This window comes from Phymastichus coffea, unplaced genomic scaffold, assembly GCF_024137745.1.
Source record: "Phymastichus coffea isolate CEN01 unplaced genomic scaffold, Cenicafe_Pcof_1.1 PCOF00071, whole genome shotgun sequence".
In the NCBI taxonomy this organism is placed as follows: Eukaryota; Metazoa; Arthropoda; class Insecta; order Hymenoptera; family Eulophidae; genus Phymastichus; species Phymastichus coffea.
Window position 1 is genome coordinate 958,520 of NW_026706882.1, and position 26,516 is coordinate 985,035.

At 36.9% G+C, this 26,516-nt stretch overlaps 4 protein-coding genes across 7 annotated transcripts in view; 2 read left to right on the forward strand and 2 right to left on the reverse strand.

Annotated features, from left to right (window-relative positions):
* Positions 1 to 13,639, forward strand: part of LOC131667836 (connectin) — a 222,997-nt gene extending 209,358 nt beyond the window's left edge. For all 3 annotated transcript variants that reach the window (XM_058941552.1, XM_058941551.1, XM_058941550.1), the window contains exons 4-6: positions 10,648 to 10,827; positions 10,901 to 11,001; positions 11,088 to 13,639. In XM_058941552.1, the coding sequence (XP_058797535.1) occupies positions 10,648 to 10,827; positions 10,901 to 11,001; positions 11,088 to 11,324 (518 nt within the window). In that variant the 3' untranslated portion in view covers positions 11,325 to 13,639. The remainder of the gene's footprint in view (positions 1 to 10,647; positions 10,828 to 10,900; positions 11,002 to 11,087) is intronic.
* Positions 13,640 to 14,413: 774 nt separating this feature from the next.
* Positions 14,414 to 26,516, forward strand: part of LOC131667878 (ammonium transporter Rh type B-B) — a 63,356-nt gene continuing 51,253 nt past the window's right edge. The window contains exon 1 of one of the 2 annotated variants that reach the window (XM_058941616.1): positions 14,414 to 14,537. In XM_058941616.1, the coding sequence (XP_058797599.1) occupies positions 14,532 to 14,537 (6 nt within the window). In that variant the 5' untranslated portion in view covers positions 14,414 to 14,531. Of the gene's footprint in view, positions 14,538 to 16,390; positions 16,501 to 26,516 lie in introns of those variants that run through there. The other variant, XM_058941617.1, reaches the window with a different exon arrangement.
* On the reverse strand, positions 21,903 to 23,577 carry LOC131667886 (uncharacterized). Its single transcript, XM_058941629.1, has 4 exons — positions 23,456 to 23,577; positions 23,042 to 23,385; positions 22,485 to 22,751; positions 21,903 to 22,415 (listed from the first exon to the last, which is right to left on the reverse strand). The coding sequence occupies exons 1-4, from the start codon at positions 23,487 to 23,489 to the stop codon at positions 22,230 to 22,232; spliced, it is 831 nt and encodes a 276-aa protein (XP_058797612.1). The 5' UTR covers positions 23,490 to 23,577; the 3' UTR covers positions 21,903 to 22,229.
* LOC131667882 (brain-specific serine protease 4-like) lies at positions 24,428 to 26,119 on the reverse strand. The gene is made up of 5 exons (XM_058941621.1): positions 26,028 to 26,119; positions 25,611 to 25,957; positions 25,287 to 25,553; positions 25,028 to 25,220; positions 24,428 to 24,967 (listed from the first exon to the last, which is right to left on the reverse strand). The coding sequence occupies exons 1-4, from the start codon at positions 26,086 to 26,088 to the stop codon at positions 25,032 to 25,034; spliced, it is 864 nt and encodes a 287-aa protein (XP_058797604.1). The 5' UTR covers positions 26,089 to 26,119; the 3' UTR covers positions 24,428 to 24,967; positions 25,028 to 25,031.

The window sequence follows — 26,516 nt, forward strand, 5'->3', positions numbered from 1 at the left end:
GCCCTCAGAACCACGAAATCTACGAAATTTCGCGCGCTACGTAATAGAGCTGATTAGTCCGCGGAGTTTTGTTCAAACTAACGCGCGCGCGGTAAAGTTCAAAGTTGCTATCTCACTCCTATGGTAGATTTCAAAGTTTGATAGCGGATATCGGAGATTAGAATTCGGCGCATCGGAAAGTTGCCTGTGTTCTCGAAGGCCTCGCGAATGACGGTTCTCTTCTCGATTGACGCGTCGATTTTCGCACAACAAGCTTTTCCTCCCGCGATAGGCAGTGCCTTTGTAGGGAGAGGGGGCAAAAAGGAGAAAAGAAAAGAACGGGAAAACTGGGACGTCGGCTAAATAAAAAAAAAAAAAAAACAAAAACAGCGGGCCACGACGACAATGAAACACGGGCACTCGGGCGAAAACAAACACGCGCAGTTCGTCAAAAGCTTTCCGTGCTCGGGGAGTTGAAGATAAGCCGCGATAGCAGTGAGCGCACGCGTCAGGTTTGCTTTTGAGGTGGAGAAGGCATTTTGCGCGCGCGAGCGAGAGAGAGAGAGAGAGAGAGAAGCTATTTCCGCAGTTTGCGCTGCGGCGAAGAGCAAATGGACCTCTCCGACTGGCTTGCCTGATTTGTTGCTTCAGCGACTGATGCTTATCCGTGAAATTACATGTGCCCGCGTTCGCGATGCTTTTCTCTCTCACTCTCTCTCTCTCTCTCTTTCTGCCCGAGCGATACATTTACTTGCCGATTGACCGCTGATAGCGAGTGAGTATCCATTGGCGCCAGCTGGAATTTGGGGCACAGAGGTATTGAAATCAAAGAATTTTTCCAAGTATTTTTTGCAATGTAATCTAATAAACATCCATATTTTTATTTTTTTTCCAAACTTCATATTTTATTTTTACCATGTTTTTTATACTGAGACCATCAGTTGGAGTATCAAAAATAGCGATAAAACAATGCTTTTATGTTATAAGACTAAATAAATATTCGAATGAGTAAACTCGAGCTTAAAAATGGAAAAATTTTTCTTTCTTCACGCAGTAGGCAGTGAATGTGATACGCGCTTCGAGAGGCCTGGAGCGTCTGGGAAATAAATTTCATCTTCCCAGCAATATCCCGTGTGCGTCGACGACGCTACGCGTTAAACGTAACCAAACCTGCCTCGCGTTTCCGTTTCGCGATTGCTAATAATTCCTCCCTACGATTGTTGCTGCGTTGGGATCAACGGAACGAGAAATTGAGCTATGCATACTGCTTCCTAAATAATGTTTCATGCTCTCGTGAAGAGAACAAAATGAAGCCCGAATCGTCACTTTATTCCTTTAATACAGCTTGTGCCCGTTTCTCGTCTTGTACATTCTTTCGCTTCCTTCTCTTCTATTGCACACACATCATAGTCATATATGACAATCGTAATTCTCGTGCACGAGAGTAATGTTTTTCTTTTCTCTTAATTTTCCTTTTCTTTAGTTTGGCAAACCTATAATACAGTATTGGATTCAGTATCCAGATTTGCTTCACAGGAGTGATATCGTTTTCTTCTACGTTTTTCACGGTGGTTCCCTACCTAAAATACAACGAACAGATTTTATTCAAACTCAAACTTAAACAAATATTTTATTATTTCATCTCGAAACATCCATGAAAATTTCAAGTGGCTTAGATAGTTAGAAGCAGAGAAAATAATGAGCCATTTTAACATGTTTTCTTATAGAAACGTGTGAAAAGTTATGTTTCTTCAATCATTTTGATTTTGTTTGCTAAGAGGCAACGATCAGAAAATTTCGACCACATATGAACATAGGTTTTTAAATGTACAGTTTTTTTTTTCAAAAATATTCAGTAACCATTATAAATATTAAGGTAATCTTAATAAAAAAAATATAAAATAAAACGTGACTCGGGCAGCTGTTACATAAGGACATATTGGAAAATGTGGCAGCAACTCGATGTTGCACGATGTCGCGCACACAGATAGTTGGCACGAATGACAATCATAGAACTTACGCTGTGTTACGTATATTCTTTTGTGTATATTTGTAAACAGAACATGAATCGGTGTTACATTTGTATATATAACACGCTTTTATTTACTTACTATTACGTGCATGGCACAGTGATAGAAATTGTAACAGTTGACGACAGTGAGCCAACATAACAATCTGAAATATTTTGCACTTTATCTGGATATTTGCGACCTACGACGTTCAAAATTGGCATTATTTTCGACGATTGAGCATTGATTGAATCAAATGAGTTTTTTCTGACAATTTGCACAACTTGCCAAAATAAGCACTTTAATCAAACATCATTTGGTGTCATCGATGCTCAATCGTCGAAAATAACTCGGATTCTGAACTTCGCAAGTCGCAAATTAATGTCCGGGCAGTGTATAGTCTCTTACACGAGTGTGGTGTTGCAATGTCGCATGCACTATTTTTCATTTCATAAATAATGTTTATTCGGAATTGTTTTATTAATCTTTCGCTTGAAAACACATTTGGAATCTTCCAAAAGTACTGTATGATTATACTTTTTTCAGTTTACCTCATTACGTAATTACTTCAATTACGTTATTTTAAGCTGCTTATTGCAGTATAAGGCATTGACATAAAATACCTCTAGCGGTGCCACGGCCATTGCAATATATTTGTTTAACGCTAGAAAACGTAATTGATTTGACTCGCTGACGTGCAGTTATTATATTATAACCAATATAATTAATACAATAAGTTTTTACGTAATACTCCATTTTACTGAACCGTAATTGCACTAGGCAACCGCCTTAATTGCTTCTTTATCGCACGTGGCGTCTATACTTGCACACTTTGAGCTTGGTTTTCCAAGCACCGGTTGGAAATCGATTTTAGTAATTTAATGGAGCGTTCTAAGTATATAGAATGTTATAATGCTTTATTCACGATTATTCGAATTGGCGAAGAAGTCATTAAAATGTTCTACAACAACAATATAATCTTCCATCTCGAAAATGCAGGGCCATTGTCATCTGCTATGAAAGTAATTTATCGGGGCGAGATGCCAAGTACTATGCAGCATTTTTCAGAAACAAAGTGCACTTCGAGAGAAAGAGGGGAAGGGGAGGGGGAGGAAAGCTGATCCGGATTAAGTAGTAAAACACGGATATAGTCAGACAAATGTATTTACGCTCGCGCTGCGTTGCATAACTTCGTACAGCTAACCTTGGTAAATGTGCGCAACTTACGTTCTTTAAATAGATCATGTCGGCGCGCGCAGCGGCGATCATTCGATAACCAATAACACAGCGCGTTGGGGTGTCGGACCACAAAACCATCATTCGCGAGACGCGCGCACACTAAGCCATGGACAATGCGCAGCCCTTCGCATCCACCGCCGCCACTCCCGGTAATCGTGCGGTCGCCGCAACTACATCCTTGCCCTCCTCTCCGTTGCTCTGATGCTCTCGCCTCGATTCATTTACACTGAGATAATTGCTATAATAAAATGTGCTATAGTCGTAGTAAAATTTACTACAAAACATTGTCACCGCATGATATGCTCGAGTCATTTTTTAATTTATTTTATTTGTTTCTACTATGGCCATAATAATTTTTATATCGTGACATTGAAAAGTTCCTTGTAACAAATAATAGAATTATCGCTTACCACAATGAGAGTATTACTTTATAATAGTAATTAAAATATATGATAAAATATATTAGAATATCTAGTAAAAATTATTATGACTTGCTAGTTTGATAATTTGATAATATAATTTTTTTACCACTTATGATTCTCTTTTTCTTTCAATCTGTGAAGTATTCATTCACGAGAACACTTTGAATTGAAAATCTGAAAAATTGAAAGAGAAATAACATTTTTCGTCTTGCCTTTTTTATTTTTTCAGATATTTAAGTTTGATTGGAAAATAAATATTCAGATTTTCAATATCTTGAAATATATCATGATTAAACAGTGAGAACAGTAGTGATGTCAAAATATGGATATTTCAACTGAAAAGAAGATTCTTTTAATTAGAAAAAAATAGTCTTTGATCGTCTTAGATTTTTACTGTTGAATTGAACATACCAAGATACGCCATGAAATGAAAAAAATAGTCAGCAGAACATTAGTACTTCCAGATAGCTTTGCGTCGGCATTTAGAATCGAAGCCCCACACCTGTCTAGCAAATGCCGATTTTCTCGAGCAAAAGGTCGGAGGTGTCGAGTGAAATCGTTTTGGTTTGGCAAGCGTGAAAACGTCGCTGGAGCATCCCCGTCGTCGTCGGCGGCGGCGTCGGCGGCAGCGGCAGCGGCGAATAGGCGTGTCCCTTATATTAGGTTTTAATCATTCAAGGGCGACGAGCGACGAGACAGCGATGGGGGGATGTTTTGAAGAGAGAGGCGTGGTGACTGGCTACACCCTCTTCCTGACTAGTCGACAGCAGTTATCACCCGGAGTTAATGGCCTATTTTCATCGCAGCAATTTTACAATTGTCATCCTACCCGAAGCGACTCTGCGTGGGGATGCAATGTATTTTTGGAGTTCATACTTGAATAATTCGCAACGCTGCCGGTGATTTTTTTTTCTTTTCGTTTATTCTTATTTTCGTCCGTCGCTCGTCACCGTCAGGCGTGCATCTTTCTTTTCCGTCCGCTTCGCGACCAGCCAAATGACTTGCTCTCCCCTCCCCTAGCTTGCTCTCTTTTCCTTCGTTTCTTCTCTCCCCGTTCGAAACAAAAAGAAACTCTCCCTTTATTTTTATTTTGCGGACGATTGAAAGATTACCCAGCCGAATTCACTGCGGCGAGCGCTGTTTAGCCTCACGGCCAAGACTGCTACTGCTGCTGCTGCTTGCGTGCTTTGATTACCAAACTTATTTATCGTTCGGCTTTACGTTCATTCTTTTTTTCTGCAGTCGGATAAATAGTGAATTTGGAAGCATAGCTTTTTTTCTCTCTCTCATGCGAAGATTTGCGACAGAATCGTGCACAAAATTCGTCTTATTCAGGACAACGTCAAGTGATCAAGATGAGCGTCGTATATCTTTTTTTCCAATTTCGCGTATTTCTTGGCAGCGCGAGCTTTTCTTGTCGACAATCTCATCAAGTCCTGATAGAGCAAGTTAACCAACTTTTTTTTGTCTCCCACTTTTTTCCCTTGTACTAGTGATTGACGACGCAGCTACTGTTCAAATATATAGATATGCACAAACGAACTGATGAATGATATTTAACTTTCAATTCAACAAAAACAAGGCGCGTTATAATTTCTCCGAACTCACATTACGACCGACCGAAAAAAAAGAGTGGAATTTCCAAGTGTCCAACGAGCAACGCGCCCAGACTATTAATACGCGAAGGTGAGTGTCGCCGTGTACGCGGGTTCGGGATGCGATCACGGATTCATGGAATTTTTCAATAGTGCTAGCGAGATACCGCCGCCACGCGACCAAATCGACTCCCGAGCTTTGTTTTTTTTTTTATCGGGTAGGTTGTCGAGGGATTCACGCGCGGGCACGAGAAGGAAAGCTCCCTTGGTGACGAACTCGACTGTCGTCGATCGAATGGATCGCGTGGATGCAGAAACCGGATTCGCTCGATTCTGGCGCGCGAATATCGGAATGGCTCGCCTCGGGACTCGCCACCGATGGCGCAGGCAAGTTCGACGTATCTCGAGCGCGCGCCTGCGCCGAATCAGATATGACGATCCGATCCACGAGCGAACAAACCAGTCGGGGCCCTCCCGCGAGATCTCGCGCAATATACATTCAACGAGCCGAGACAAATTTGCGACACTCGTTTATCGTGCTCGCGAAATCGAATCGTGAATGCCAATCGGAGCGTCTGCTTGACTTTTCCTCGTGGTGCGTACGACGTTTATACGGGCGCGAAAAGCAAGCGCAACTGTCATTGGTAGTGTCATGTTGAGGGTAGGGGGAGGGGTGAAGATAGAGGAAAAGATCTCCATATTTTTTTAATAAAAAAGAGTACTGGTAATGTTTATTGACACATGAAATTTGTTATGATTAACTAGTTAATACTTGCAAACCAAAAGGAGTAGAAGAAACAGAGATTTTGTTGAAAAGAGAAATAGACGTATGACGCATGAGCAGTAGTCAAAGCAAATTTAATTTTAATATGGTTATATATCGTCTGTTTTAGTACTTTAACTGATAAACGTATCACTTGTTGAAAAATGTTTATATTTTATACAATTGTGTACTAATAATAAAATAATTTGAAGTATGATATACTTGTTTAATTCTCTGTGTATGTGTGTGTGTACGTTACTCTTACGAAAATATATGAATGGGAGCGAGCAGGGTGAGCCTGTGATTATCTGTGATTGAGCTGTTGCAATTTCGCATTGTCAATTAAGGGTTTACATTGAGTTGCAATAGAATAATGAATATTTTCTTTTCCAAATGTACGGTAACATATAAAAAACAATATATCAACAGAATCTCTGTAACATTTTTCATAAGATCATTTGAATTATTTGAAGACATACCATTATCTTTTTATTTATTTTTCAAAACAAAAACTGAATAACGTGTCTTGCCATGAAAAATTGCGTTAAAAAATAGTTAATTTCCAAAGTGACTATTTCGTAAAAATGACAGTGAAAAATTCTTAAAAAGTTCATGGTGCTCTTTAATTTATCAAGAATGATATTCCAGAGTTTTATGATATTTTCTTATTTTCATAAACTACCGAACCACAATAACTTAAGTCATACGGAAATTTCTTTCTCTCTCGCAACAGCAAATAGAGAGCGTGATTTGGCTTTGCTCGCCGAGTTACGATGGATTTCTGTGTAACTCATACCAAATTGCGAACTAAATTGTCGCATTTTGCGTTCCACGTTACAAAGAGACGCTTTCGAATGATATTCAAAATGCACGACTCGTTGTCCCGGGCATGCCCACTTTCAGGTCGCGTTTGTGTAGTGTGTCTAATTTAAACTGAACACAATTCAGCGAACGACAAATAACCTCTCGACGTTCGCGATGTCTTTCAAGGTCTAAATGAGGCGTCTCAAAGGAAATACCGTGAAAATCATAACATTCGGAAGGAAGAATTCGGTGCGACAAAGTAGATCCGCATCCGCTAGGAGGGGAAAAGAAAAAAATGTTCCCACCGACATTCGCCAGGAGCCGTCGAGAGAAATCTCTCATCGCGTAAGAATCACGAAGCGCGAGTTAATTTCAATCCACGTAGCGGCACTTTGGTACATTCAAATTGCGACTCGCGTCTCTCGCGGGGAGGAAGAAAACGAGAGATAGAGAGAAGGTGCGTGCGCAAAGTAGTAACGTGAGTCGAAGGCAAAACAAGAAGACAGGTAATAAGATTGCGCTCGCAAATACTCTTGGATTCTTGATTAACCTTTTATGTAGTTAGCGATGCCACGCTGCATATGCAATTTCACGACGATGGGACGTTACGTGGATACATAGGCCCCCCAGCGGCGTTGAACGGAACGTAAGGCTCGGCGCGCGCGTGCGATTTTTTTGTTTGTTTGCATGCCGGTGGTCGAACGGTTGCGCTCGCGTAATTAAGGCGCGGATTAATGGCTAACTTAATTAAAGGCTGAACTTTCCAAATAGTGAGCAAATTTTTGGAAATAGCAATATTGTATCGATATGGAGCTTCGTGTATCGCGAAATGCGCGGCCATATACTTTCCGCAGAAAAAGCGGGTTAAAGTTGGGTAATGGATGGCTACGGCGAAACGTCAGTATGAAATTCATGTCAGTGCAAACTCAATTACGCCGCTCGTAAAGCTCTGAGAAAAAGAGCGTGCTGTTTTAAATTGCGAGTGCGAAGAAGAGAGATGATATTTTTACTTACATTATTGTCAATCCAAGAGTGCGCGATTTTACGTGTATATTTATACATTTTGCTTTACTCGATTTTCAATTTTCTTTTTCTCTCTCTTGCAGTCTGTTGAAATATTTTTTTATTTTACATCAACAGCATACAGCAAATTTAATGAAACTCGTCATACCTCGCATACGCTGGAATTTATTTTTTCTACTTTAGCGTGACTGTTTTTCCATTGTATCATTAATAATAATTGTACAAGAATTTAATATATATTAAAAAAAATTGTTAATTATCTAATTTACTTTGCCATCCTAGTCTACCACCGAGAAATTTTTTTTTCAACGCCTCTTCTACCGGATTATGCAACAATAACAAATCTCCTCCCTCCTGAAAAAATTTCGCCAATATAATAGGAAGATAAACATGCGAAGCGCGCAATGAAAAATAAACTCCCGAGAGGCCGATAACGGAAAAAGTTTACTGAGAGATCCGAAATGAAAAGAAAGCACACGTAGTGCGACACTATATCTTTTCTTTTTTTTCTTTTACCTCGGGAAAGATTTGTGATACATCTGTCAATAAATTCTTTATGTTGACCCGACGGATTTGAGAATTTAAAAAGAAAAATTTGTTTTGCTCATAGTCGTAACAGTGCGCACCTAAAAATGCCACTTTTGAGTTGAAACAAAACAAAACGTTATTCGAACAGGCTCATTCCGCATAGGAGAGAAAATCGATTCGCTTTCCGCGTATACCTTAAAAGAGGAGGGTGGATTGGCGAAAACATTAGCGAGATTGAAAGACGAAGAGAGAGAGAGAGAGGGAGAGTGAGAGAAAGCACGCCATTCGAATAATTAAATATCCGTCTGAAGAGCTGGATGATTAGGCGGAAATGCTGAGTGCATTCCGGCTTGATGAAAATGTTTTTTTTCTTCACGTGTCAATCGAGCCGATAATCATTGTCCAACTTTTCCCCCGATGACTATGCTGACTCGAGTCGCGTAACGCTCGTCCGATTCGATTAATAATATCATTTGTTTGTTTTTTCATTTTCAAACCATTTTCATTGCGCGCTACGACGGCGTATCCAATTTAGTACGCCGCACGTCATCATTGAACAGACTCTAATTACTTTTTATCAAGTTCGAGAGCAGGCCATTTTTCAAAAGGGTATTAATTTGTAATCTCGCTCGTGTTCCGTGCGAACTTTGTCAAAATTGATTGCTTTTGTTCGATGGATGGCAAAGTCGCGAGAGTTTACATGAGTTTAACTGAAATTGAAATTGACTATTCTTTATTTTGTTTCAATAAGATCGATCGTTTATTTGGCCGTTCACGGTTTAATAATACGAAGTAGATTTGACGTGACCGAAATATGGCAAAGCAGGCGTAGAAAAATTAATTTTTTTAAACTAATGGTTGATCAAGAGATTTATTAGGAAGCGATTTACAAGAGCAAAACACTATCGGGATAGCTTTGAAAAATCGAAGTTTTCCCTCAAGGAGCACCAAAGTTTTCGCTCTATAACCATGTACCCGAAGCAAGATTCCTCCAACCAAGTAATTTCGGTAGCTGTATATTTCATACAGGAACACTTGATGCACTTTCTCTCCCCTGGGAATGAGTAAGCCAGTCTCTCTTTGATATTTATTGGCTTTTTATTGATCAGCTTCTACATCGTCGTTTCAAACTCGAGTTACTACGTTTGCTGCTTTTCTTTGAACAAATATTTTGCGATTCGGGTGCAAGGTTTTAACGTCTTCGGTGAATTTCCCGACTGCAAATTATTCAAGCAGCATCATCTTTCTATATATAACCTTCGTATAAAAAAAATGTCAATATCGTAAAGTATCTGCGTATACGTGTACAGTAGGGCAATATTTCAATGGGTATTATGCAAAATCGTCGATGTAAAGTACAGACAAAAAAGCCCCTAGGTCGTACTACACAGAATAAAATCCAGGAGAACGGCTATTCATCAAATGATACGATGGTTGACGACGATGGCGACGCGAAGGATAGATATCTCGTGAAGAAAGGGGGAGGAGGGAGCATCACCAGATTATTTATAAAGCATGAAGTGTATGATGAGGAAGGGTGACTCCGCTTCTTTTATCTGTTCGTATAGCGAGATATTTTCCTAGATATTTTGCAAGTTGACATGACTTCCAAAAATTTTCAAAGCAATTTTAAAAATTATTAAAACGCGATTTGAGTCTGCAATACGAATCTCATCCTAAAATCCGTTAATAAGGGTTTAACCCGCGACATTTAAATGCTGCTCGCGAAACTTCTCTCTCTCTCTCTCTCTCTCTCTCTCTCTCTCTCTCTCTCTCTCTCTCTCTCTCTCGCTCTCGTCGATCCTGAATAATTAGCGTCTTATTTAACCCTTAAGAGCATAGCAGCATCTCTCCCGCGTACCTCGACCATTTTAATTAATCATTTAATAATATAGCCATTGGCGAAAGCTTTTACACTACGTACATATATAACTCAACATGTTAATGGATCTTGAATTTCTCGAGATGTGACTGATTTGGTCTTTGCTTTCTGATGCCATTTAGTAAGTTTTTGCACTGACAGACTTGTCAAATTTTACGTAATGAAATCATAACTGGAAGGATGCATGTAATGTTTTTGCATTTTTGTCGGAATGTTACTCAGCGACACTCGATGCCTAATATACGTTGACAATATATTCGAAGCTTTTTTTAAGAGGATATAGTCTTTCTTTTACTCCATACTTTTATCGGTATACTCAAAATCAAAAACATCAAATTTTATAAATTTAAGCAATTCTATTCAATGTGTATCAATCGAAAAAAAAATATCCCTCTTGTTGCAGGAAACAACTTGATCTGCGACTGCAAGCTCTCCTGGATTTGGGGGTTAAGAAACGAGACGAGGAATCTGAAGCTCCGCGAGGACCTTGAAGAGCTGATGTGCTTCCTTGACGCAAGCTTCGAGCCTAAATTCGACTCTGGGGAAGACATTAACCGTGCACTCGAGATCGTTCGTAATACTGGTAAGTCCTATATACGTCCTTTAGGTATTCCGTTGAAGCTCAAATTCCATTCCAACTGAATGTACTTTTTTAGGATTCCATATGAAGCAATTCGAAGATTCACAGTACTTTGGTGACAACAATTATGAAGATTACAGTGATGACGCCGAGGATAGTCGTCGTGTTGGGCAACAGGTGAGAATACAATTTTAACATTGGAAATGAATTGTCTAATCAACGAAATTGGAGCGTTGAATAACGATCAACCAATTTTGTCGCAGATGAAAATGGACGGCAAAATGGGCTACATACGGCAGCTGTTCCGATTACGACTCGAGGATTTGCCGTGTCCAACATCGCGCGAAGAAGTCATGGCATCGGAACAACCGTCAGGCCGTTCATCGCATGGCTCGTCATTGTTTTCCTTTGTATCCGGTGGTGCAGCTCAAGTAACATCTCGCCAACTAGCCCACATTATCCTTGGCGTTGCTCTTGCCGCTCGATTTGTTTGCACGTAGGAGATTAATATTCGCGACACTCTTCTTTGCTAAGTCTAACTCGACCATGCGAGTCCACCGCGTTCTTTCTTTTTTTGTTTCTGTTCTTCATTCTTTGGCATCGTTCGTAAATATTTTGGCTTTCGTTTCAAAACAAGTAAAAGGACTCGCATGCTCGAGTTTTTGGTGAATGATAAAAAAAAGCAAAAAAAAAAGGGAATTGACCGCGCGAGCGTGGATTCGTTAAAGTAGCGCGAGATCGCTTTGTGATGTGCTTGCGAACTTGCGAAGCACGGGGACATCACGTAAGACAATCTAAAGTAACAAACAAACACGGATGAAAATCGACTCTGCTTACTGGAGTCTTATTCAACGAGAGTTGACCTGAGAACACGTCAATGGTTTGTTTTTTATTTTCTTATCACACTCATTTCTTATTCACTTACATTCGTGATTACTAATTTATTATTCGTTATTATGGATTGTACTAACATTGTAATTCCTAAGCCTAACGTTCATCTAACGTGTGATACGAAAATACGAGCAAAAGTTTATTATTATTCATACCAATGAGTCAGAAAAAATTTTTTTTTGACTTGACTTTTTATTATGTAGCTGGAGGGAGGGGGCGTTCAAATTTTTGTCAGTGATCGCCTACTGCGGTGCCAGCAAAATAAATCTCTATTAAAGGTGTGTCACTGTATCATAAAGAAAATACCAAAAAATATAGTATTGTCGCGCGTGGCATATTTAAAGAAGAAAAAAAACAGAGTTAACTTGACACTTTCGCTTTTTCCGTAGGCCATTCTTAAAAGTGTTACCTATGACTTTCATCATTGTCGCTATATCAATTAGATCGTTAAAGCTATTTTATTTATACAATGCTTCGTGAGTGAAATCGCATTTTAGGCTTTCTTTTTTTTATTGACGACTTTCGCAGTAAATGATTTCTCCGAAATTATCAAATTGACGCCAATTTTATAGCCTCATGTTTTTTATAATAAGGCGTTTGGTATACCTATTAGATTGATAAAAAAAGTATCGCAAAATGATTGCTACGATAATTTTCTTTGCGATCGATGGTCACATTGTATTTATATAAGATAAATTTATTGTAACTGTAAGTGTAATTAATTATACGTAAATATTAATATTAGTAGCGCGTTTATGATGATTCAACACTGCGAAAATGTTTTGTATTGTGAATGCTCACTTGCGCGAAATATTTTTGTCCATTGTGAAGTTTTTTGCTGCTTTTAATGATGCATAATGAACAAATATTAATCATTTCTTTTTAAATAAACTATCAGTGAAAATGCAACCTGTTGCTATTAAGATGTAAGATTTCAGATATACTTGGCGGAGTTTTTTATTTTATAAATATGAGTTTTTCTAGAGAAAAATAAAAATAAAAACGTTAAAGTGAATTTTATGCGCAGATTGTACAACTCATCTATACATATTAAATAAATAAGAAGATAAATTAAAATGACAGTTAAATTATCGATGTAAAGCGTTCCAAAACTCTTGGGCGTCGTGGAACTTCATGAAATTTCGATGTTCTCTTTAAAAAATAAGAATTTACCAAGATACACTGTTAAAGCATAATTAAACACAATATAGAAGTTTAAATAGGTAGTTCGACATTTTCCGAGCCATTTTCGACCCGACAGCCGTATTTAAATATTAATCATTTTCAAGATTTTATGACTTCTAGACTCAATAAAGCAATAAACATGTTCATATGTTGGAGAGATGGAATAAATACTAAAATTTATATGAAACGGTCAGCACAAAATTTCGTTATGTCGGAAATTGAAAAATTATAACATATCTAAAATTCCTAATATTAACATCAATATTTCATCATTTTTATCTGAATACAGACTGAGCATTTACGCACATGATTTTCTAAGAAAGTTTTTACCTGAATTTACACTTTTGCATTTTTGTATTTCCTAATGTAAGAGTATTTGACTGTCGGGTTGAAAAAAGAGCACTTTCGCAAGACTTGAAAAAAAAAAACTATGCTTGACGTTGGAGAAATCGTATGAATAAAAATGAAAATAAAAGCTATAAACTAATTATAGTGTTTTTTTCTAAACATTTTTTTCTAAACGTTACAATTGTTCTTTTTATATTTTACCTTATTTCTTTCCTATAATGTTGTAAGAAATATTAATTTTGTCGCATAAGCTACAATAAGACGATGTTCATATTAATTATAAATTGCGTAAGGTCAAGCAAGAAATATACTTATTATGGATCATTGTCCGCTGTATTATGTATAATACATGTTCTTTTATAAAATTTAGCAATAATTGCGAAAAAATAAATCGATAAATACAAATGTATATTGTTTTTTATTAATACCATTCATTTATTTTAATGCTCATACTTTAATTCTGCCAATATTCATATGACTTTTTACAATTGAATAATCAGATGAAGATAAATTCAAGAAAAACCGTTAACGTTTATTAGAATTTCTGCAGAGCAACGAAAATCTTGCTTGATTCATTTTGCAAAGTTTTTATCTTTGTTGCAGGAAAAAGCTGATGTGTTGTTCATCTATTTTTGGGATGTATGAACTATATAAAAATTAAATCAAACTCATTGTTATCTTACATTACTATAAAGGATAAACAATTATCTAAACAGTTCACAGGCCTTACACATAATTATCACATAAATATTTATTATTGCTATAAATTAGCAGTATTAACAAGATACATTAAATATCCTATTTGTTATTTTAAAAATAGACGTTTAAACATTTAATTGAATCAGTCACTCGGTTCATTTTGATACGCTTATCGTTAAGTATTTCTATCTTGTGCACCAACTTAAACTTTATTAAAATAAATTCTCTTCTATTATCAAACAGCAATGAAAAGTACAAAAATTCAAAAACAAAAAAAATTACATTACGAAATCTGACGTCCTTGCTCAAGAGAAGGAAAAGAGCAAGCATGGCGCTTCGAGTAAGCAAGCATCGGCTAATTCGATCGGTATATACGGCAAATTGCTATCGATTCTCACTCGAGCGTGAAACTCACTTGTATGAAACGTTCGTGAGCATATCATAGCAGGAGAGTCGTGCAGTGGCCGTGCATACACGAGGAAGCGTCACTCAAATCACTCTCGTTGAGGCTTTATTCGCGAATTCGGATCGGCAGTGTGTGTAGCGCGCTTATTGGTGAACCATACGGATTAAAAGACACGAAAATGCACGTGAGTTGAGTGTGACATATTTTTATTTGAGCGTCGCTTTCGAATTTGACAATCGTGTCGCGGGTCGTCACGCAAAATCAAACATCTCATTAGCACTTCGATTAGCCAACCAACAAAAAGCGAAACTATGTCGACCACACTAAATAAACAAATAAATAAATAAATAGCAGACGAACAAACAGAAATTGTCCCTGACGCATTTGAAAATCTCTAAACAAACATGCACCAAGTAAACTTGGAATAAACGCGCTCGCGTTGTTTTTTTTTTCGATTTGGAACGCAACGCTTCGCCAGGATAGTAGTGCACGAGGGAAAAAAACATAAATTAAAGTTTACAGCGACGCTCGCGTTTTTCCGATTCTTCCCCCCGATGGCATGAATATTCGACGTCGTACGTGAGCAGGCGTGCAAGCGCGCGAGGGATCTACATAAACTGGTAAAAATTTTAATCCTTACCCAACGAGTTACAGACGACTACATTTCACGCGCGCGCCTCTTCCGTTTTTCACGAGTGTTTTCTTCGCGAAGACTATTCTCCATTTCTATTTTTTTGACGCTGATAAATTTTTGGAAAGACGGCAAGTTGTCGTCTTACCGTTAACCTGACACTGTCGCAATGTTATTGCCTCTCGTGTATTATGGAAAAGATGTGCTCGCAAGCCGATGCCACTGGAAATCAATGCTAGTGATATAACGGGCTCCATGTTTTCGTCTTGCGAACGATATATTTAAAATAAATGAGCCGCGGATGTTCGAGCTTTTGAATTATCGGGCGCGTCGGCAAAACAATTCGCGAAAGGCTGCGCAGACTAACGAGCTAACATCAATCGGGCAACACAACTGCGAGCTCGGCATGCTTAACTCTCATAAATGTCTCAATAATCATCGTCCCTTTCCGTAAATTTCAGCGGAAGAGGGTCGCCTCGGCTATGCGTACGCGCGAATGTAAATTCAAAACTCAGAGCAGCCCCAATTCGCGAAAGCCCCGTTGTACTTACTGCTTACTACCACCTGCATTTTACTTAGAAATGCGGCAATTACACCCAAAATTACGTCGGCGCCTATTCAAGCGAATGCCTACGGACTGCTTTTTTTTTTCTCTCTTCTTGCAAATTAAATTCAGGAAAGTTGCACGGCATTCTTTATCTTTTCATTTTGAGCTTGGTGGCTATTAATTTTTTTGTCTCCGGCGGTGTTCGAATACGTAACGGCTGTAATCTTTCTTATCGATAATCTAGCGGGGGAAAAATCGTTTAACAATATTTCCGATCACCGTTTTTTTTTTAATTCTCATAGTGAAATTAATTACAGTGTATTGTTGGATTTTTTTTCGACGTGTATTACTCGCTGAAATATTGGGAATACATAGAAGCATGTTATGCAACACTTAGCATTTAACTTAAAGCTTGCTATTTGGATAATTTTGATACCTTAGCTTCTAAAGATTCAAGTGTACATTTTAGTTAATTTAATTCTTTTTTTATTATAAAAAAAATGGTGTTTCGTTAATTTAGGCCAATAAAAGTGTTTAGAGGCGAAATTGCGAAAAAATAAATAAAATAAACTTAAAACCGTGTAAAGCGATTCTTCTCCATACAGTAGCAATTGAAACGCAGCTCAAGCCAAATTAAAACCGCGACTTTGTTTGAGTAACGCAAAACCTTGTGCTTTAAGAAAGAAAAAAAGCAGAGCAAGAGGAAAAAAAACACGCACCGTGCAATTAAACGCCGCCTTCTTAATTGACGCTCGAGACATCGTGCATATAGTGGCTCTCGTGTTTCCGATGAAAGCCGATGAAGAGAGGACCGAGTTGCTATAAGGAGGAAACGCTAAACAGAATGCCCCACAGTACGCGCTCCGACGCCGTGAAGCGCTTTCAAGCTTTTTATTTTTGCGTGCTCTTTTAAATGTGTAGTGCATCGCGAGTGTCTCTCAAGCAAAGAAACGACAACGCACATAAAAAGTGAAGTTTCTGTCTTATTTTAGTGCAATCACTTACGTGGGTTTGGATTTTCAGTTTTTTTTTCTTTGTTTCTTACAATGGTGATTTCGATATGACAATCGAATTTGGAAAATTAAATTATTTGACGGAATTAAGCTAAATAACTTCAGTTGTGTGACTTTCAAAACCACTGAAGTTTTCAGAAAGCATCAGTCGATATAATTTACACACAATATCTTTTCGGAGGTCATGGCCGAAAAACAATAAAATATATTCTTATGACGATGTACATTAACATAAATAACATCAGTCACTAATTACTATATTATACATAAACTTTAATCAAGCATAACAACTTTTTTTAAACAAGAACGCAGTAAAACAAAGTTGCTTTATTTAAGAAAATTTTTTAATAATGCACGAAAAAGTCCGATTTTTTTTATTAAAGAAAAAGGTTCTCAAGTGAATAATTTAATGGCTCAATTCGAAGATAAATATTTTCAATAAAAGTTTTTTTAAGAATACCAGCCAATTAAACAAATTTTTCTCGATGAAAAAATTGTTTCTCAAAGTACGTGGATTGGGAATCATTTTTTACATTTAGTACTTTATTTAGACTATGAATAAACATAGAATTTTTCAATTGCCTGGTTAAAATAATCTGTAAACAAAAGAAACTTTTGTCTTCATTAAAACTTTCTGTATCATTTGGACTCTTAACAACATCTAAAAACAGAAATGCTTCTTGACTGCCCATTCAAGGTTTACACATATAAAAGAGCTCATTGTTCCATCGTGAAAGAGTTTCTCAAGCCCTTCGATCCCAACTCAATAAGTAGTCGATTCGTTTCTTAGAAAACTTAGCAATTCCTTTCTTATAACTTCTGATGCTCTTAGGTAACAGAAGGCCATAAAAAAAAGTAAGCGGATTATACCAAAGAAAGAAAAGCATCTTTTCCTCCATCGTACGACGTAACTCAGTAAGCGTGAAATAAATATCAATGAATATAAGTCACGAAGCTTTCGGACGGATCAGAGCTCAAGCAGCTTGCGAGAGAAGGATAAAATAAAGATAAGAAGGTGTGCGATATTTACGCTCGATAACGCAACCTCGGGATTTTGATATTTATTGAGGTACGCATAACGCGTGCGTGGATTTAGCCTTGGGCAGATCTGTTTATGCCGATCTGGAAATCAGATTGGAAAGAGCTCTTCCGCGCGACCGCGCGCGTAATTGTTTCTCGTGCCCGCGAGATTGCGCCGACTGCGAGAGCGTGACCGAGCGTCGCGGCAGCTAGGCTCGCTTTTAGATTGCGTCTTCGAAATCTCGCGATCTCGTTCGTTAGAGCGACGTCGCATGCTCATCGCCGAGTGCGCCAAGTTCCGCGCTTGCCGTCAGAGCGCGGAGACGGACGACCGGGGATCTGCTTGTATTATGCAGTTGTTTTGATAGCGTCGGAGACAATCGCGTGTCACGGATACTTACAGACACGCGAAGCGTACGGGAGCTTCCGCTTCTGTAGATCGATCGCTCGGGCAAAATTAGATAATGCCGAGCGAGGCGGCCCGTGTAAGCGGACCGACAGCATTGCTCGTGAAAAGTGCTCGTCACAGTTTACGCCAAGTCACGTTGTCGGGACTACCGCGAACGTGCGACTTTTGCTCGAGAGTAACACTTGAGTCGTTGCATCGCGATCCGTTCATATATTCTTTAGTTCATGAATATTTCGGTCAGCACAGCATGCGTGGCTTCCAATAAAACCTATATCAAACGCACGGCCATCAGACATTAAAGCGGATGGCGTATATCCGCTGGGGTGATTTAACTGCGTTAGTATGCGTGCGTGCGTGAGTGTCTCTATTAACAGACTATGATTTGTAATTATTTAGACGTTGTAGAGACCCTATACTCCGATACGATCCGATTTGACGAGTTCTCGTGTTCACTGGCTTGGCCAGTGCTTTTAGTGGCTTGTTACTACGTTTATGTGCTTTGCTTGTCTGATAGTTACTGTCGGGCTAGCGTGAACCTTTAATTATTTTCAGAAAATTTATTCAGAGATGTTTTATAACATAAGGAAAATTAAAGCATTGAATTCATATTAATCCGTAAACCCTTGAAAAAAGTCAAAAGAATGCCATAAATGCGAATATGCTGATACGTAAAGTGTTTTAACAAATTGATAATACAATTTATTATGAAGCAGGAAGAGAATGAAATATTTACTCAATCGCGAACAGTCAATGCATATCTCTTCATAAAAGTTGCAATAAAATCCACCTCCAAGCAGTCACCTATTTATTACAATCCAGTTTATTTGCGATATATTATTTGAATTAAAGTTTTAAGATATTGATAAGAAAAACTCAAATAGTACATGATTGTTCATCGGTCAACGATATTACATTTTCAATGAACTCTCTATAGTAAAGGACACTTAAATAAACATTAATTTTATAATGATTTAAAAACTCGTCAGAGAAGTTACCCCATGCTATATTCGGACATGTACTCCGTGTGATTCCGATAAGGTGATTGTTTTTATCCAAAAGCGGTGTACCGCTATCGCCCTAAAATGCAAATGTTTTTAGTGAAAATTATCATTTACCAGGTGTAAAATAAAATTTGTTCCTACTTGCACAGTCTACGAGTATATATGACTCGGCGAAAGTAGTCAGATAATGTTCGGTTACTGAAAATTTTAGATAAGTCACCAATTCCACTTTACGTTTCCACTGCTCAGGACTTAAAACTGTTACTACGCCCTTGACTAAGATAGGCGGGACTGATACATCACTTAGGCGATTCCAGCCAACTATCAATGCCTTAGTTCGATATAGCTGTTGGTCATGAAAATGCAAAAGGGAGATAGGTATCATTGTTCCTTGACTGTTTGTCGATAATAACTAGAAAGCATATTCTTCAATGTTTATATTCCACTATATCTTAGTTGTCATACTACATTACTTGACTAGTCTGGGCAAATAGATTCTCGTCTCGCATTAGTATTACGCTCGATCGAAGCGATAATGAAAAGCCAGACGAGTGGAGAATCTACTTTCCCGCAGACGTTATATGGCATATAAGTATGGTATTTTTCAAAACCATCGTGTGGAAAGAGCCAATTGGATCGTACGTTGTCCGCCGAGTTTGCGACAAACTAGTACTTTCCACAAGGCGTGTTAAAATTGTTTACTTTGATGATTATTACATCGTTAACTGGATACGACATAGGTTTTCCATTATTTTGAGCCCAGGAGTTATACGTCAACCATGAATCAATACGGTAATATAAATCGATACTTCTCTAATTTTCCCCGGCAATACCAACGTTGATTTCAGTTGTGTTTTTGCCATCAAAACAATGTACAGTTGATATGAAGTGTTCCCGCGTTATAAGTGATCCGGTACAAAAGTGTTAAAAAGCGCCAGACGCAGATTTCTTTCTAAATGATACAACGAAAGGGAATTCATCAGGCTCCGCTACTACAACACGGTCACCTATTAGTGAAATAGCTTCTACAAAAGCGAATACTTGGACTGAAAACAAATTAATTTAACAAATTAAAAATTGTTGTATAATAAAGGTAGTGGATTAATAGTCTAGTACCAGTTAAGAAAATACACGATGCAAACTGAATCATTGTGAACTTTAGTTTATACCAGAAATTAAATTTTAGTTTATACCCGAAACGTGAGGAAAATACAACTTTATATTTTTAAGTTTCTTTTATGAACCATATATTGTTATATTTTCAGGTTAATGTTACGTTTTTCCGACATACGTAGTTACAAAAATTGGTGCTATAAACATGTTATTTGTGTTGACTCATAACCCCTTCAGAAAAATCAGTCCTATGTAATGACTTGGACATAAGTTTTAATAATTTTTTTTTTTTTTTTTTTTTTTTTATTTTAACGTCGCTCTATTTATGCTCCATCAGTGCTAATTAGCGACGGAGGCTTGCAATGTGTTTGAGAACAAAGCACATGAAACTTTTTTCAGAGGTGCTTGTATCAGCAGGAACTGGGAATCGAACCCGGGCCTACCGGGTGCGAGTCCGTCGCCCTACCGACCGAGCCATTGCAGGCCTCTAAGTTTTAGTAATTAATTCCTATTAGAACTTTATTTTCCTCAATAATGGTCACAATTGTTTTTCTAAATAACAATTTAATTACTTTTAAAAAACCTAGTAAAAACGTGCACAGCGTGTAGAACTTTCATGCACCAATCAAAAGCAATTGAAAATCAATCAATCAATCAATCAAATCATTCAATTATATATATATATTATAATAACTCATACTCTACTGAGAAAAACCAAGTTGTATGAATTTAATTAAAGTATAAAAATTATTTGCAGTAATATTTGCGTATAATAGTCAGCGTTTAATCCTAGTTAAGAGCCGACAGGCTTACATTGCGCTCTGCTCAAACAGATAAAGTATGAGCCAATCAACTGAATGTATTGTTTCTTTAAATTCATCGTTCAATCTCATAATACAAAAAGTGTAACGGCCAAATTTTCGCCTCAAACCTTAACTTTAATGAACGCTCATCTAACCTTTACATTATTGCAGTCTATAAGATGGCAAATGATAGAGAATTGATAGACTTTCAACTACAATCAGTGGAATTAGGCCTTAATTTTATGGAAGTACTTGAATATATGAGAAGAAGAAGAAAAAATATATAAATGATATGTATTAATCATCCCAAAAGCTTTTTTTACATTAGCATACTCATCAATAAGCAATATTCATGAGAATTTGAAAAGTAAATTGTAGACCTGACATTTGAACATTAAATGTGGTACTTTCGGCGCTACAGTTTTAAACAACAGTTACTTTTGCTCACTACCGGTAGTGTTGGTACTAAATAATCGAACTAGATATTTTTAGTGATGTTACTAGAGTTGCGATTCGCGTCCGTATGCGTCCGCATTCATACGTAGCTATGGGGCCGGAGTCTAAGGGCCCGTGGTGCGGTAGAGAGACAAAGAGCGCTGCTTGAAATACGAGCGCGTCGCACGGTCGGACCGCGGGCGGTTGTCGAACACATGTTGATAATGATGCGCCGGCGCATCGCACATGCATCACAGCTGATCTTGGCCCAGACGCGGCACAGGTAGTCGGAAAAATATGCCAGCTTATCGCGAGGTCTTGAGGACGCATGTGCGATGCAGCCGCGCTACGCGAGGACCACAGACGCTTCGGACACACAGGCGCAAATACCGTAAACAGTAGGCGTTTAATAAAGTTTGGCATAAAGGACACCTGTACAATCTCAAGAGAAGTTTTCCTAAGCACAAATATGACCTACTACAGTCAAATATGCAGGCCAAGGGTTAATAAAGCAATAAAGAGAGGTCGCTGAATAAAGGCTAAATGTTGAATAGAAAGACTATTATATTATAGATATTCGAAATTATATTATATTGGTAACAACAAAATACGTATATATATCACTTAAAAACTAGTTTTTTATAATTGGTATATGTATCAGTCGAGCAAAAATGTTAAAGGAATGCAATAATTATAAAAACGTCTAAGGAAAGTCATTATGAACCAAAAAAAAGTGAAGTATTTAGTTGATCGTGAACAGTCAATGCATATCTCTTCATAAAAGTTGCAATAAAATCCACCTCCAAGCAGTCACCTATTAGTTACAATCCAGTTTATTTGCAATATATTATTTGAATTAAAGTTTTAAGACATTGATAAGAAAAATCCAAATAGTACATGATTGTTAATCGGTCAACCGTGTTACATTTTCAATGAACTCTCTATAGTAATTGACACTTAAATGAACATTAAATTTATAATTATTTAAAAACTTTTCAGAGAAGTTACCCCATGCTATATTCGGACATTTACCCCGTGTGATTCCGATAAGGTGATTGTTTTTATCCAAAAGCGGTCCACCGTCATCACCCTAGAGGGTAGATATGTTTAGTGAAAATCATCATTTACTAGGTGTAAAATAAAATTTGTTCCTACGTACACAGTTTACGAGTATATATGACTCGGCGAACGTAGCCAGATAATTTTTGTTAATTGTAATTTTTTCATTCGTCACCAATTTGAATAGATGTTCCCTCTGCTCAGGACTTAAAACTGTTACTTCGCCCTTGAGTAAGATAGACGAGGCTGGTAAAGTACTTGTGACATTCCAGCCAACTATCAATGCCTTCGTTCGATATAGCTGTTGGTCGTCCAAATGCGAAAGGGAAATAGGAATCATTGTTCCTTTATTGATTTTCGATAATAACTGGAAAGCATATTCTTCAATGTTTATATTCCACTACATCTTAGTTGTCATACTACATTACTTGACTAGTGTGAGCAAATAGATTCTCGTCTCGCGTTAGTATTACGCTCGATTGAAGCGATAATGGAAAGCCAGACGAGTGGAGAATCTACTTTCTCGCAGACGTTATATGGTATATAAGTATGGTATTTTTCAAAACCATCGTGTGGAAAGAACCAATTGGATCGTACGTTGTCCGCCGAGTTTGCGACAAACTAGTACTTTCCACAAGGCGTGTTAAAATTGTTTACCTTGATGATTATTACATCGTTGACTGGATACGACATAGGTTTTCCATTATTTTGAGCCCAGGAGTTATACGTCAACCATGAATCAATACGGTAACATAAATCGTTCTTTCTCCAATTTTGTCCGGCAACGGCAACGTTGATTTCACTTATGTTTTTGCCTTCAAAACAATGTGCAGCTGATATGACGTGGTACTGCGTAATAAGTGTTCCGGCACAAAAGTGTTCGAAAGCGTAGAACAGAAATTTTTGTCTAAATGATACAACGAAAGGGAATTCATCAGGCTCCGCTACTACAACACGGTCACCCATTAGTGGAATAGCTTCTACAAAAGCGAATACTTGGACTGAAATCAAATTAATTTAACAAATTAAAAATTGTTGTATAATAAAGGTAGTGGATTAATAGTCTAGTACCAGTTAAGAAAATGCACGATGCAAACTGAATCATTCTGAACGTTATCGAAAATTCAAACAGTTGTTTGTGATTCTACGTTAAAATGTAATAATTTTATGAAATTCTAGGTCGGCTTTTGCGACACTATAACTACAACAGGAAAATATTTTTCGCGTTATAAAGCACAACGAATGTAAAGTATGATTGATCGTAAAGTCGTTGATACTCCAATAAAAGTTACGACACAATAATCATATTAACATTTCTTTTACTGTAACACTCATTCTCGCATACGCGTCTTTTTTATTGCAAGACAGTTTACTTTCCAATGGTATTTTATTCCAGAGACTTTTAATACATAATTGATGAATTATTTGAAATTATTTTGCGAGTTGAGATGAGCTACAGGTTATTCGTCATCCTCTGACGTTTTTTATATCGTTCATCATGTGTCTGTTATGATTAGCATTTGCATGACCCTTAATTTTCATTTGTTAAAAAACTCCTCAGAAAATTTTCTAAGTGTATTTTTGAATGATGTACTTTTTATGACACTCAAAAGAAAGTGTATTTTCCCTAAAATTAATCTAATGCAATATTGCGAGAAACCATGAATTTATTTCCGTTAGAATAGGTAGTTTCGCTTATATTTAGGGGAACTATACGGGGCATATTAGTGAGTTTTTAAAGTTTTCATGATCACAGTGTGATAACTATTCTAATACAAACGTGTGTGAGTGAGTATGTGTGTAGTCATGACTGTTTTTTCAATCATAAAATACTTGAGAGGGGTAGAATTTTAGGCCCCATAAAGTTAACATTTGTATAATATCTTAATTTTTGAAAAACTGAGCGTGTCATTTTTAAAAAAACATTATTCTCGTATCTTTGCACGCGTTATTCTACATTTATGATTTGTTTCTAAAGGTCTATAAAATCAAGGAAATTGTTGAATTTCAGTTTATACCCGAAACGTGAGGAAAATACAACTTTATATTTTTAAGCTTCTTTTATGAACCATATATTGTTATCTTTTCAGGTTAATGTTACGTTTTTCCGACATACATAGTTACAAAAATTGGTGCTACAAACATGCTATTTGTGTTGACTTATAATCCCTTCAGAAAAATCAGTCCTATGTAATGACTTGGACATAGGTTTTAGTAATTAATTCCTATTAGAACTTTATTTTCCTCAATAATGGTCACAATTGTTTTTCTAAATAACAATTTAATTACATTTAAAAATCCTAGTAAAAACGTGCACAGCGTGTAGAACTTTCATGCACCAATCAAAAGCAATTGAAAATCAATCAATCATTCAATCAATCAATCAATCAATCAAATGAATCAAAGAAAAGCGACCCATACTATACTGTGAAAAACCAAGTTATATGAATTTAATTAAAGTAGAAAAATTATTTGAAGTAATATTTGCGTATGATAGTGAACAGTCAATGTATATCTCTTCGTAAAAATCGCTGTCAAATGCGTTTCCTAGCAGTCCACTTTTTTTATTGCAATCCAGGTTGCCTGCAATATATTTTTTAAAGCAACGTTCTACGACAATGATAATAAAAATTCAAATGGTACCTTATTATTTTTCGGTCGATGTTATCACATTTTCGATGAACTCTCTATAGTAATTAACACTAGAGTGAACATTAAATTGATATCGGTTTAAAAACTCGAGAGAGAAGTTTCCCCATGATCTATTCGGACATGTACTCCGTGTGATTCCGATAAGGTTATTGTTTGCGTCCAAAAGCGGTCCACCACTATCACCCTAGAAGGCAAATGTTTCTGTTAAAAGTCATCATTTTCCTGCAATATCACATTTATTTCCACTTACACAACTTGCAAGTACATATGGTTCGGCAAACGTAGTTAGAAAATTTTTGTTCATTACAAATTTTTGATTCGTCACCAATTTAAACTGATGCTGGCAATGGTCAGGAGTTAAAATTCTTACATACCCCTTGCGCAAGACCATTGTAAATGGATTTTCTTTTATGAAATTCCAGCCAAATATCGATGCCTTCGTTCGATAGAGCGGTTGGTCATTTAAATACGTGAGGGAGATAGGTATTATACGTTTTTTATTTGCGGGTGATAATAACTGGAAAGTATATTCTTCATTATACTATAATACGTCTTAGTTGGCAAAACTGATTACCTTAACGATTGCCACATCATTCACTGGAAACTCGATAGGTTTTTTATTATGTCGAGCCCAAGAGTCGTATATTAACCATGAATCGATTGCAAAACTGAAATAGGACGTTGTCCAGTCTTCTCCGGCAACGATCGCCTCGATTGAATTTTCTATTTTGTCTTCAAAACAATGTGCAGCTGTTATAATATGTTGTTGCGTAATAAATGATCCGGTACAAAAGTTTTCATAGTTCAACTGTTCTGAAATTTTTGTTCTGAATGATACAATGAAAGGGAATTCACAAGACTTCACCGTGTAAACGTATTCACCTATTAGTGGATTAGATTTTAGAAAAACGAATACTTGAACTGAAATTCGAATAATTGAATGAGTTTCAAATTTTTATATAATTAATGTAGATGAGTAATCGGCTACTACCATTCAAGAACATACACACTGAAAACCGAATCATGGCGTATGTTATCGAGTATTTAAACATCTGTTTGGGAGACTCCGTTAAGAAATTCAGCTGTTGCTAAACTGCGAAATTTACAAGTTATTTGACTGTCATGTAAAAAAATTCTATTAAAGTTATCATCATAAACGTTTTCTTATCATAGAGTGCTAGATAATTTTTTTTATTTTATTCTTTTTAGGATTTAAAATCTTAATTAGGTGTCCTAGAAAATTCCTTTATTCGTAAAACTTTTTTCTTCTTTTTATATGTGGTTTCACGCTTTTCTGAATGTTAGAGTAGACGAAAATCATTTTAAAAAAGCTCATTTTCATTTTTTAGATTAGTATTCTAGAGTAAGTGAAGGATTTTTCAAAATAGTTATTTTTACGATTTTTATGAGATCTTTTCAAATTCATCAAAAAAATTTTTTTATTAATTAGTAAATGTTCTCATAAAAATAGTAAAATTAA

Excerpts from the sequence above, each read along its gene's own strand:
- LOC131667886 (XM_058941629.1), bottom strand. The coding sequence starts at position 23,489 with ATGATTCAGTTTGCATCGTGCATTTTCTTAACTG. Across the intron at positions 23,386-23,455 it reads ATCGTGCATTTTCTTAACTG|TCCAAGTATTCGCTTTTGTA; the intron begins GTACTAGACTAT and ends ATTTGATTTCAG. Across the intron at positions 22,752-23,041 it reads ACGATGTAATAATCATCAAG|TTATTATCGAAAATCAATAA; the intron begins GTAAACAATTTT and ends TATGCTTTCCAG.
- LOC131667882 (XM_058941621.1), bottom strand. The coding sequence starts at position 26,088 with ATGTTTAAATACTCGATAACATACGCCATGATTCGGTTTTCAGTGTGT. Across the intron at positions 25,958-26,027 it reads AGTGTGTATGTTCTTGAATG|TTCAAGTATTCGTTTTTCTA; the intron begins GTAGTAGCCGAT and ends TTCGAATTTCAG. Across the intron at positions 25,221-25,286 it reads CATATGTACTTGCAAGTTGT|GGTGATAGTGGTGGACCGCT; the intron begins GTAAGTGGAAAT and ends TTTGCCTTCTAG.